At 39.5% G+C, this 13,194-nt stretch overlaps 1 protein-coding gene across 1 annotated transcript in view; it reads left to right on the plus strand.

Annotated features, from left to right (window-relative positions):
• otk (protein tyrosine kinase 7) overlaps positions 1 to 1,663 on the plus strand; it is a 65,661-nt gene extending 63,998 nt beyond the window's left edge. The window contains exons 7-9 of the mRNA XM_073991052.1: positions 497 to 654; positions 733 to 1,069; positions 1,138 to 1,663. Of these exons, the coding sequence (XP_073847153.1) occupies positions 497 to 654; positions 733 to 1,069; positions 1,138 to 1,230 (588 nt within the window). The 3' untranslated portion in view covers positions 1,231 to 1,663. The remainder of the gene's footprint in view (positions 1 to 496; positions 655 to 732; positions 1,070 to 1,137) is intronic.
• The last annotated feature ends 11,531 nt before the right edge of the window (positions 1,664 to 13,194 follow it).

Here is a 13,194-nt window from a genome sequence, read left to right on the forward strand (position 1 = left end):
CTGAATAGGGATTTCTATAAGAAATTTCTTATTCAGCCTGGCTGAATAGGGTTTTCTATAGGAAATTTCTTATTCAGCCTGGCTGAATAGGGATTTCTATAGGAAATTTCTTATTCAGCCTGGCTGAATAGGGATTTCTATAGGAAATTTCTTATTCAGTCTGGCTGAAGAGGGATTTCTATAGGAAATTTCTTATTCAGCCTGGCTGAATAGGGATTTCTATAGGAAATTTCTTATTCAGCCTGGCTGAATAGGGATTTCTATAGGAAATTTCTTATTCTGCCTGGCTGAATAGGGATTTCTATAGGAAATTTCTTATTCAGCCTGACTGAATAGGGATTTCTATAGGAAATTTCTTATTCAGCCTGACTGAATAGGGATTTCTATAGGAAATTTCTTATTCAGCTGGTCTGAGCCTGTTTTTTATAGTGCCGAATTTAATTTTTTTTTTGTTTTTAATTTTTCTTATTAATTTTTTTCTTTCTTCCATTTTCAGGGTGATCTCAAACAATTCCTGTTGGCCACCGCCGGTAAAGTTAATACTTCGACAAATTCCTCTTCACCACCACCTCTGCTAACGGGACAAGTTTTGGCTGTGGCTTATCAAATTGCTCGTGGTATGGATGCCATATATCGGGCAAGATTTATACACAAGTAAGTCCAAACTCCATGGCAACCAAAGAAAAATTATTAATGAAAAATATTTCTTTCCCTCTCTTTTGCTTTCCACAGAGATTTGGCCACCCGCAACTGCATTATTTCCAGTGATTTCATTGTTAAGGTTTCATATCCTGCCCTCTGCAAAGACAAATACAGCCGTGAATATTTCAAACACCGCAATACCCTGTTACCGATTAGATGGCTGGCTCCCGAGTGCATTCAAGAGGATGAATATACCACCAAGAGTGACATCTTTGCTTTCGGTGTTGTGGTGTGGGAATTATTTACCCAAGCCACCAAGATACCATTCGAGGAATTAACCAACGAAGAAGTGATACAAAGAAGTCAGACACAGAAATTGGAATGGCAGTGTGCAGAGGGTACACCAGAATGTCTCAAAGAGATATTGGTAAGTTAAGACAAAGAAAAGGGACCACGGACTCTTTAATAATGAAATTTATTCGTTTTTCCTTTTAGACTTCCTGCTGGAACCACAATCCCAAAGAAAGGCCCTCATTTAGCCAACTGGGTTCTGCTTTGAGCAAGGCCATACAAAGTCTGGACAAGTAATTCTTCCACGGAGTGATCATATAAGCATTTATTGTCATTAATTCATCCAACCAACCAATCAACAACAACAACAAATTCATTCAAAAGCCAAAAATTACTTAAGTCTTTTTTTATACTGCCTCAGAAGAAATAAACGAAACAAACGAATAGATTGATAAATTAAATTAAAATAGTTTTTAAGCGTAAAACAAAACCATTATTAAAAAATACAAATTATTTATTAACAACAATAACAAATGGAAATAATCGATAACTTAGTTTTTAAGTTAAGTTTCTGTAAAAACAAAACAAACAATGAAACCTCTTAATTTTATAATCCTCCATTTCTTTTTGTCTTCGTCTTAAGATTAAGTGTCCAACACTTGTGACTTTCTTTGATTGATTAATTTTATATAATCGAATGAAAAACAAAAAACGAAAAAAAAGAAAAAAACAATTTTAATTAAAGCAATTTTTTATATTTATAAGTAAGAAGGTAATCAACAATTTTTAAGAAAACATAATTTTATTTAATTATTTTTAAAGATAAAAAACAAGAAGCAAAAACAAATGTGTAAATCTTAAAGAAAATCGTGTAGTCTTTTAGCAGTATTTTCTCTTCTAATGTCTACAACAACCTCCATCATCCATCCCACTGTACATATTTTAATTTTAGCAAGTGATTTCCTCTCATCCCTTCCTGATCCCTGATCCCTGCCTACACTCTCATCCCCATAATTAACAAAGTCGAATAAGTAGCAAAAGAGCATTTTGTGTAAACCCATGAAAGCTGATCGTGCACATCGATCCAGTTACCAGATAAGCATTTATAGTTTGTAAAATAAAAAAAAGGAAGAAAATGAAGGAAACGCCATCATCACCATTAAAAATATAAAAACAAAATAATAATAACAATGATAAATAAAAATATAAAATATATAATTAATTACAAAAGGGAATGCTTTTTATTCGGAATATTTTTGTAATTATAAAAAAGAAAAGAGTCAGACATTAATGTTTATAGGGTCTATAGAAACGCCATTTCTTGCAGAAAGGTTGTATAGAAGCACCCTTTCTTGCAGAAAGGTTGTATAGAAGCACCCTTTCTTGCAGAAAGGTTGTATAGAAGCACCCTTTCTTGCAGAAAGGTTGTATAGAAGCACCCTTTCTTGCAGAAAGGTTGTATAGAAGCACCCTTTCTTGCAGAAAGGTTGTATAGAAGCACCCTTTCTTGCAGAAAGGTTGTATAGAAGCACCCTTTCTTGCAGAAAGGTTGTATAGAAGCACCCTTTCTTGCAGAAAGGTTGTATAGAAGCACCCTTTCTTGCAGAAAGGTTGTATAGAAGCACCCTTTCTTGCAGAAAGGTTGTATAGAAGCACCCTTTCTTGCAGAAAGGTTGTATAGAAGCACCCTTTCTTGCAGAAAGGTTGTATAGAAGCACCCTTTCTTGCAGAAAGGTTGTATAGAAGCACCCTTTCTTGCAGAAAGGTTGTATAGAAGCACCCTTTCTTGCAGAAAGGTTGTATAGAAGCACCCTTTCTTGCAGAAAGGTTGTATAGAAGCACCCTTTCTTGCAGAAAGGTTGTATAGAAGCACCCTTTCTTGCAGAAAGGTTGTATAGAAGCACCCTTTCTTGCAGAAAGGTTGTATAGAAGCACCCTTTCTTGCAGAAAGGTTGTATAGAAGCACCCTTTCTTGCAGAAAGGTTGTATAGAAGCACCCTTTCTTGCAGAAAGGTTGTATAGAAGCACCCTTTCTTGCAGAAAGGTTGTATAGAAGCACCCTTTCTTGCAGAAAGGTTGTATAGAAGCACCCTTTCTTGCAGAAAGGTTGTATAGAAGCACCCTTTCTTGCAGAAAGGTTGTATAGAAGCACCCTTTCTTGCAGAAAGGTTGTATAGAAGCACCCTTTCTTGCAGAAAGGTTGTATAGAAGCACCCTTTCTTGCAGAAAGGTTGTATAGAAGCACCCTTTCTTGCAGAAAGGTTGTATAGAAGCACCCTTTCTTGCAGAAAGGTTGTATAGAAGCACCCTTTCTTGCAGAAAGGTTGTATAGAAGCACCCTTTCTTGCAGAAATGTTGTATAGAAGCACCCTTTCTTGCAGAAAGGTTGTATAGAAGCACCCTTTCTTGCAGAAAGGTTGTATAGAAGCACCCTTTCTTGCAGAAAGGTTGTATAGAAGCACCCTTTCTTGCAGAAAGGTTGTATAGAAGCACCCTTTCTTGCAGAAAGGTTGTATAGAAGCACCCTTTCTTGCAGAAAGGTTGTATAGAAGCACCCTTTCTTGCAGAAAGGTTGTATAGAAGCACCCTTTCTTGCAGAAAGGTTGTATAGAAGCACCCTTTCTTGCAGAAAGGTTGTATAGAAGCACCCTTTCTTGCAGAAAGGTTGTATAGAAGCACCCTTTCTTGCAGAAAGGTTGTATAGAAGCACCCTTTCTTGCAGAAAGGTTGTATAGAAGCACCCTTTCTTGCAGAAAGGTTGTATAGAAGCACCCTTTCTTGCAGAAAGGTTGTATAGAAGCACCCTTTCTTGCAGAAAGGTTGTATAGAAGCACCCTTTCTTGCAGAAAGGTTGTATAGAAGCACCCTTTCTTGCAGAAAGGTTGTATAGAAGCACCCTTTCTTGCAGAAAGGTTGTATAGAAGCACCCTTTCTTGCAGAAAGGTTGTATAGAAGCACCCTTTCTTGCAGAAAGGTTGTATAGAAGCACCCTTTCTTGCAGAAAGGTTGTATAGAAGCACCCTTTCTTGCAGAAAGGTTGTATAGAAGCACCCTTTCTTGCAGAAAGGTTGTATAGAAGCACCCTTTCTTGCAGAAAGGTTGTATAGAAGCACCCTTTCTTGCAGAAAGGTTGTATAGAAGCACCCTTTCTTGCAGAAAGGTTGTATAGAAGCACCCTTTCTTGCAGAAAGGTTGTATAGAAGCACCCTTTCTTGCAGAAAGGTTGTATAGAAGCACCCTTTCTTGCAGAAAGGTTGTATAGAAGCACCCTTTCTTGCAGAAAGGTTGTATAGAAGCACCCTTTCTTGCAGAAAGGTTGTATAGAAGCACCCTTTCTTGCAGAAAGGTTGTATAGAAGCACCCTTTCTTGCAGAAAGGTTGTATAGAAGCACCCTTTCTTGCAGAAAGGTTGTATAGAAGCACCCTTTCTTGCAGAAAGGTTGTATAGAAGCACCCTTTCTTGCAGAAAGGTTGTATAGAAGCACCCTTTCTTGCAGAAAGGTTGTATAGAAGCACCCTTTCTTGCAGAAAGGTTGTATAGAAGCACCCTTTCTTGCAGAAAGGTTGTATAGAAGCACCCTTTCTTGCAGAAAGGTTGTATAGAAGCACCCTTTCTTGCAGAAAGGTTGTATAGAAGCACCCTTTCTTGCAGAAAGGTTGTATAGAAGCACCCTTTCTTGCAGAAAGGTTGTATAGAAGCACCCTTTCTTGCAGAAAGGTTGTATAGAAGCACCCTTTCTTGCAGAAAGGTTGTATAGAAGCACCCTTTCTTGCAGAAAGGTTGTATAGAAGTACCCTTTCTTGCAGAAAGGTTGTATAGAAGTACCCTTTCTTGCAGAAAGGTTGTATAGAAGCACCCTTTCTTGCAGAAAGGTTGTATAGAAGCACCCTTTCTTGCAGAAAGGTTGTATAGAAGCACCCTTTCTTGCAGAAAGGTTGTATAGAAGCACCCTTTCTTGCAGAAAGGTTGTGTAGAAGCACCCTTTCTTGCAGAAAGGTTGTGTAGAAGCACCCTTTCTTGCAGAAAGGTTGTATAGAAGCACCCTTTCTTGCAGAAAGCTTGTATAGAAGCACCCTTTCTTGTGTAGAAGCACCCTTTCTTGCAGAAAGGTTGTGTAGAAGCACCCTTTCTTGCAGAAAGGTTGTATAGAAGCACCCTTTCTTGCAGAAAGGTTGTGTAGAAGCACCCTTTCTTGCAGAAAGGTTGTATAGAAGCACCCTTTCTTGCAGAAAGGTTGTATAGAAGCACCCTTTCTTGCAGAAAGGTTGTATAGAAGCACCCTTTCTTGCAGAAAGGTTGTGTAGAAGCACCCTTTCTTGCAGAAAGGTTGTATAGAAGCACCCTTTCTTGCAGAAAGCTTGTATAGAAGCACCCTTTCTTGTGTAGAAGCACCCTTTCTTGCAGAAAGGTTGTGTAGAAGCACCCTTTCTTGCAGAAAGGTTGTATAGAAGCACCCTTTCTTGCAGAAAGGTTGTGTAGAAGCACCCTTTCTTGCAGAAAGGTTGTATAGAAGCACCCTTTCTTGCAGAAAGGTTGTGTAGAAGCACCCTTTCTTGCAGAAAGGTTGTATAGAAGCACCCTTTCTTGCAGAAAGGTTGTGTAGAAGCACCCTTTCTTGCAGAAAGGTTGTATAGAAGCACCCTTTCTTGCAGAAAGGTTGTGTAGAAGCACCCTTTCTTGCAGAAAGGTTGTATAGAAGCACCCTTTCTTGCAGAAAGCTTGTATAGAAGCACCCTTTCTTGTGTAGAAGCACCCTTTCTTGCAGAAAGGTTGTGTAGAAGCACCCTTTCTTGCAGAAAGGTTGTATAGAAGCACCCTTTCTTGCAGAAAGGTTGTGTAGAAGCACCCTTTCTTGCAGAAAGGTTGTATAGAAGCACCCTTTCTTGCAGAAAGGTTGTGTAGAAGCACCCTTTCTTGCAGAAAGGTTGTATAGAAGCACCCTTTCTTGCAGAAAGGTTGTGTAGAAGCACCCTTTCTTGCAGAAAGGTTGTATAGAAGCACCCTTTCTTGCAGAAAGCTTGTATAGAAGCACCCTTTCTTGTGTAGAAGCACCCTTTCTTGCAGAAAGGTTGTGTAGAAGCACCCTTTCTTGCAGAAAGGTTGTGTAGAAGCACCCTTTCTTGCAGAAAGGTTGTGTAGAAGCACCCTTTCTTGCAGAAAGGTTGTATATAAGCACCCTTTCTTGCAGAAAGGTTGTGTAGAAGCACCCTTTCTTGCAGAAAGGTTGTATAGAAGCACCCTTTCTTGCAGAAAGGTTGTGTAGAAGCACCCTTTCTTGCAGAAAGGTTGTATAGAAGCACCCTTTCTTGCAGAAAGGTTGTGTAGAAGCACCCTTTCTTGCAGAAAGGTTGTATAGAAGCACCCTTTCTTGCAGAAAGCTTGTATAGAAGCACCCTTTCTTGTGTAGAAGCACCCTTTCTTGCAGAAAGGTTGTGTAGAAGCACCCTTTCTTGCAGAAAGGTTGTATAGAAGCACCCTTTCTTGCAGAAAGGTTGTATAGAAGCGCCCTTTCTTGCAGAAAGGTTGTATAGAAGCACCCTTTCTTGCAGAAAGGTTGTATAGAAGCACCCTTTCTTGCAGAGAGGTTGTATAGAAGCACCCTTTCTTGCAGAAAGGTTGTATAGAAGCACCCTTTCTTGCAGAAAGGTTGTATAGAAGCACCCTTTCTTGCAGAAAGGTTGTATAGAAGCACCCTTTCTTGCAGAAAGGTTGTATAGAAGCACCCTTTCTTGCAGAAAGGTTGTATAGAAGCACCCTTTCTTGTAGAAAGGTTGTATAGAAGCACCCTTTCTTGCAGAAAGGTTGTATAGAAGCACCCTTTCTTGCAGAAAGGTTGTATAGAAGCACCCTTTCTTGCAGAAAGGTTGTATAGAAGCACCCTTTCTTGCAGAAAGGTTGTATAGAAGCACCCTTTCTTGCAGAAAGGTTGTATAGAAGCACCCTTTCTTGCAGAAAGGTTGTATAGAAGCACCCTTTCTTGCAGAAAGGTTGTATAGAAGCACCCTTTCTTGCAGAAAGGTTGTATAGAAGCACCCTTTCTTGCAGAAAGGTTGTATAGAAGCACCCTTTCTTGCAGAAAGGTTGTATAGAAGCACCCTTTCTTGCAGAAAGGTTGTATAGAAGTACCCTTTCTTGCAGAAAGGTTGTATAGAAGCACCCTTTCTTGCAGAAAGGTTGTATAGAAGCACCCTTTCTTGCAGAAAGCTTGTATAGAAGCACCCTTTCTTGTGTAGAAGCACCCTTTCTTGCAGAAAGGTTGTGTAGAAGCACCCTTTCTTGCAGAAAGGTTGTGTAGAAGCACCCTTTCTTGCAGAAAGGTTGTATAGAAGCACCCTTTCTTGCAGAAAGGTTGTGTAGAAGCACCCTTTCTTGCAGAAAGGTTGTGTAGAAGCACCCTTTCTTGCAGAAAGGTTGTGTAGAAGCACCCTTTCTTGCAGAAATGGACTATAGAAGCACCCTCTCTTTCAGAAAGGGTCTAAAGAAGCACTCTTTCTTGCAGAAAGGGTCAATAGAAGCAGCCTTTAGAAAGGGTCTATAGAAGAACGCTTTCTTTCAGAGGGGTCTAAAGAAACATAATTTCTTTCAGAAATGGACTGTAGAAGCACCCTCTCTTTTAGAAAGGGTCTATAGAAGACCCTTTCTTTTAGAAATGGCCTATAGAAGTAACCTGTCTTTCAGAAAAGGGTCTAAAAAGCACTATTTCTTGCAGAAAGGGCTAATAGAAGCAGTGTTTTTTCAGGGAGGTCCTGTAGAAGCACCCTTTCTTTCAGAGGGGTATAAAGAAACACAAATTCTTTCAGAAAGGGACAATAGAAACACCCTTTCTTTCAGAGGGGTCTAAAGAAACACAATTTCTTTCAGAAAGGGACTATAGAAACATCCTTTCTTTCAGAAAGGGACTATAGAAGCACCCTTTGTTTTAAAAAGGGTCTATAGAAGTAGCCTTTCTTTCAGAATGGGTCTATGGAAGCACCTAAAGAAGCACTCTGTTTTCAGAGAGTGTCTAAAGAAGCACAATTTCTTTTAGAAAGGGACTATAGAAGCACCCTTTCTTTCTGAGAGGGTCTATAGAAGCACCCTTTCTTTTAGAAAGGGCCTATAGAAGTAACCTGTCTTTTAGAAAAGGTTCTATAGAAGCACCCTTTCATTCAGAAAGGGTCCATAGAAGCACCCTTTCATTCAGAAAGGGTCTATAGAAGCACCCTTTCATTCAGAAAGGGTCTATAGAAGCACCCTTTCATTCAGAAAGGGTCTAAAGAAGCACCCTTTCTAGCAGAAAGGGTCAATAGAAGCACCCTTTCTGTTAGAAAGGGCCTATAAAAGTAGCCTGTCTTTTGGAAAAGGGTCTATAGAAGCACCCTTTCATTCAGAAAGGGTCTAAAGAAGCACCCTTTCATTCAGAAAGGGTCTATAGAAGCACCCTTTCATTCAGAAAGGGTCTATAGAAGCACCCTTTCATTCAGAAAGGGTCTAAAGAAGCACCATTTCATTCAGAAAGGGTCTAAAGAAGCCCCCTTTCATTCAGAAAGTGTCTAAAGAAGCACCCTTTCATTCAGAAAGGGTCTAAAGAAGCACCCTTTTATTCAGAAAGGGTTTAAAGAAGCACCCTTTCATTCAGAAAGGGTCTAAAGAAACACCCTTTCATTCAGAAAGGGTCTAAAGAAGCACCTTTTCATTCAGAAAGGGTCTAAAGAAGCACCCTTTCATTCAGAAAGGGTCTATAGAAGCACCCTTTCATTCAGAAAGGGTCTAAAGAAGCACCCTTTCTAGCAGAAAGGGTCAATAGAAGCACCCTTTCTTTTAGAAAGGGCCTATAAAAGTAACCTGTCTTTTGGAAAAGGGTCTATAGAAGCACCCTTTCATTCAGAAAGGGTCTAAAGAAGCACCATTTCATTCAGAAAGGGTCTAAAGAAGCACCCTTTCATTCAGAAAGGGTCTAAAGAAGCACCATTTCATTCAGAAAGGGTCTAAAGAAGCCCCCTTTCATTCAGAAAGTGTCTAAAGAAGCACCCTTTCATTCAGAAAGGGTCTAAAGAAGCACCCTTTTATTCAGAAAGGGTTTAAAGAAGCACCCTTTCATTCAGAAAGGGTCTAAAGAAGCACCCTTTCTTTTAGAAAGGGCCTATAAAAGTAACCTGTCTTTTGGAAAAGGGTCTATAGAAGCACCCTTTCATTCAGAAAGGGTCTAAAGAAGCACCCTTTTATTCAGAAAGGGTTTAAAGAAGCACCATTTCATTCAGAAAGGGTCTAAAGAAGCACCCTTTCATTCAGAAAGGGTCTAAAGAAGCACCCTTTCTTTTAGAAAGGGCCTATAAAAGTAACCTGTCTTTTGGAAAAGGGTCTATAGAAGCACCCTTTCATTCAGAAAGGGTCTAAAGAAGCACCATTTCATTCAGAAAGGGTCTAAAGAAGCACCCTTTCATTCAGAAAGGGTCTAAAGAAGCACCCTTTCATTCAGAAAGGGTCTAAAGAAGCACCCTTTTATTCAGAAAGGGTCTAAAGAAGCCCCCTTTCATTCAGAAAGTGTCTAAAGAAGCACCCTTTTATTCAGAAAGGGTTTAAAGAAGCACCCTTTCATTCAGAAAGGGTCTAAAGAAACACCCTTTCATTCAGAAAGGGTCTAAAGAAGCACCTTTTCATTCAGAAAGGGTCTAAAGAAGCACCCTTTCATTCAGAAAGGGTCTAAAGAAGCACCCTTTCATTCAGAAAGGGTCTAAAGAAGCACCCTTTCATTCAGAAAGGGTCTAAAGAAGCACCCTTTTATTCAGAAAGGGTTTAAAGAAGCACCCTTTCATTCAGAAAGGGTCTAAAGAAACACCCTTTCATTCAGAAAGGGTCTAAAGGAGCACCCTTTCATTCGGAAAGGGTCTAAAGAAGCACCCTTTTATTCAGAAAGGGTTTAAAGAAGCACCCTTTCATTCAGAAAGGGTCTAAAGAAACACCCTTTCATTCAGAAAGGGTCTAAAGGAGCACCCTTTCATTCAGAAAGGGTCTAAATGAGCACCCTTTCATTCAGAAAGGGTCTAAAGAAGCACCCTTTCTAGCAGAAAGGGTCAATAGAAGCACCCTTTCTTTTAGAAAGGGCCTATAAAAGTAGCCTGTCTTTTGGAAAAGGGTCTATAGAAGCACCCTTTCATTCAGAAAGGGTCTAAAGAAGCACCCTTTCATTCAGAAAGGGTCTATAGAAGCACCCTTTCATTCAGAAAGGGTCTATAGAAGCACCCTTTCATTCAGAAAGGGTCTAAAGAAGCACCCTTTCATTCAGAAAGGGTCTAAAGAAGCACCATTTCATTCAGAAAGGGTCTAAAGAAGCCCCCTTTCATTCAGAAAGTGTCTAAAGAAGCACCCTTTCATTCAGAAAGGGTCTAAAGAAGCACCCTTTTATTCAGAAAGGGTTTAAAGAAGCACCCTTTCATTCAGAAAGGGTCTAAAGAAACACCCTTTCATTCAGAAAGGGTCTAAAGAAGCACCTTTTCATTCAGAAAGGGTCTAAAGAAGCACCCTTTCATTCAGAAAGGGTCTATAGAAGCACCCTTTCATTCAGAAAGGGTCTATAGAAGCACCCTTTCATTCAGAAAGGGTCTAAAGAAGCACCCTTTCTAGCAGAAAGGGTCAATAGAAGCACCCTTTCTTTTAGAAAGGGCCTATAAAAGTAACCTGTCTTTTGGAAAAGGGTCTATAGAAGCACCCTTTCATTCAGAAAGGGTCTAAAGAAGCACCATTTCATTCAGAAAGGGTCTAAAGAAGCACCCTTTCATTCAGAAAGGGTCTAAAGAAGCACCATTTCATTCAGAAAGGGTCTAAAGAAGCCCCCTTTCATTCAGAAAGTGTCTAAAGAAGCACCCTTTCATTCAGAAAGGGTCTAAAGAAGCACCCTTTTATTCAGAAAGGGTTTAAAGAAGCACCCTTTCATTCAGAAAGGGTCTAAAGAAGCACCCTTTCTTTTAGAAAGGGCCTATAAAAGTAACCTGTCTTTTGGAAAAGTGTCTATAGAAGCACCCTTTCATTCAGAAAGGGTCTAAAGAAGCACCCTTTTATTCAGAAAGGGTTTAAAGAAGCACCATTTCATTCAGAAAGGGTCTAAAGAAGCACCCTTTCATTCAGAAAGGGTCTAAAGAAGCACCCTTTCTTTTAGAAAGGGCCTATAAAAGTAACCTGTCTTTTGGAAAAGGGTCTATAGAAGCACCCTTTCATTCAGAAAGGGTCTAAAGAAGCACCATTTCATTCAGAAAGGGTCTAAAGAAGCACCATTTCATTCAGAAAGGGTCTAAAGAAGCACCCTTTCATTCAGAAAGGGTCTAAAGAAGCACCCTTTCATTCAGAAAGGGTCTAAAGAAGCACCCTTTCATTCAGAAAGGGTCTAAAGAAGCACCCTTTTATTCAGAAAGGGTCTAAAGAAGCCCCCTTTCATTCAGAAAGTGTCTAAAGAAGCACCCTTTTATTCAGAAAGGGTTTAAAGAAGCACCCTTTCATTCAGAAAGGGTCTAAAGAAACACCCTTTCATTCAGAAAGGGTCTAAAGAAGCACCTTTTCATTCAGAAAGGGTCTAAAGAAGCACCCTTTCATTCAGAAAGGGTCTAAAGAAGCACCCTTTCATTCAGAAAGGGTCTAAAGAAGCACCCTTTCATTCAGAAAGGGTCTAAAGAAGCACCCTTTTATTCAGAAAGGGTTTAAAGAAGCACCCTTTCATTCAGAAAGGGTCTAAACAAACACCCTTTCATTCAGAAAGGGTCTAAAGGAGCACCCTTTCATTCGGAAAGGGTCTAAAGAAGCACCCTTTTATTCAGAAAGGGTTTAAAGAAGCACCCTTTCATTCAGAAAGGGTCTAAAGAAACACCCTTTCATTCAGAAAGGGTCTAAAGGAGCACCCTTTCATTCAGAAAGGGTCTAAATGAGCACCCTTTCATTCAGAAAGGCTCTAAAGAAGCACCCTTTCATTCAGAAAGGGTCTAAAGAAACACCCTTTCATTCAGAAAGGGTCTAAAGGAGCACCCTTTCATTCAGAAAGGGTCTAAAGAAGCACCCTTTTATTCAGAAAGGGTTTAAAGAAGCACCCTTTCATTCAGAAAGGGTCTAAAGGAGCACCCTTTCATTCAGAAAGGGTCTAAAGGAGCACCCTTTCATTCAGAAAGGGTCTAAATGAGCACCCTTTCATTCAGAAAGGCTCTAAAGAAGCACCCTTTCATTCAGAAAGGGTCCAAAGAAACACTATTTTTTTCAGAAAGTGTCTAAAGAAACACAATTTCTTTCAAAAAGTGTCTATAGAAGCAACCTTTCTTTCAGAAAGGTTTTAAAGAAGCACTCTTTCTTTCCACCGTATGGTGGATAGGACTTCCCCACATTTCAGGAGGTATCTTCATGATCTCGAGAGAGAGTGGTCTATTGTTAGAAGAAAGAATAGGGGAATGGGTGAATAGAGACAATTGCATTCACAGGGAGGCAGCCAACCGCAGATGCAATAAACAACTATCGCAGCTGATGAACGTTAGCTGCCAAGACAAACCGGAGTAGTTTTGGCTCAACTACATTCAGAATGGTGCAGTCGTCTAACTTGCTAGAGGGAAGGATTGATGAAACCATGCAAAACATCTACCCAGGATCATATGTTACAGGTACACAAGCGATGTTATAAATTTTCAAATTCTCTGTTGTAACTATTCCCCAAACTCTAGTAGCTTTGTGGTCACTAGCAATCGAAGTACCCACATTCCTAGACCTGTATATGATCCAGAACCGGATTAAGCAAGAAAACGAAGCATAGAAGACACCATGGTCTTCTATAAAAAGAAGGAAGGCCTTTAGGAAGATATTCTTTTTTGTATTAAAACAACGTTTACATTTAAACAGTTTTTACCTTGAGATCCAGGTTTTTCATAAGAAGGCCTTCGGATGTATTTATGATGTACATACATATTTTCTATATTTCATGGCTTATTTTCGCTGCATCTGTTTTGAATCTTTTACCTGGCAATATCCCAAAGACTTTCAACGCGGTTTTATTTTTTACTAAAGCTTATTTGCCGATAAAATTTCTATGCGCTTGCCTTTGCTAATGCTTTTCAAAGCATTTTGTATTTGTAAAAGCTTATATTTTTCTTTTAAGCTTTGTGGTTCAAAACAAAACTTCTCCAATTGAATTTAACTTTCAAAAGCATTGTGGAATATTTCTACATAGTCAATGAGCTCTTTTATCCATATTTTTGTGTAGAGTAGATGTGTGTAGCGGACATGCGCAGTAAATTGAGATCCACACAAAAATA

This window comes from Musca autumnalis, unplaced genomic scaffold (assembly GCF_047663935.1).
Source record: "Musca autumnalis isolate F117 unplaced genomic scaffold, ASM4766393v1 scaffold_5, whole genome shotgun sequence".
Taxonomy (NCBI): Eukaryota; Metazoa; Arthropoda; class Insecta; order Diptera; family Muscidae; genus Musca; species Musca autumnalis.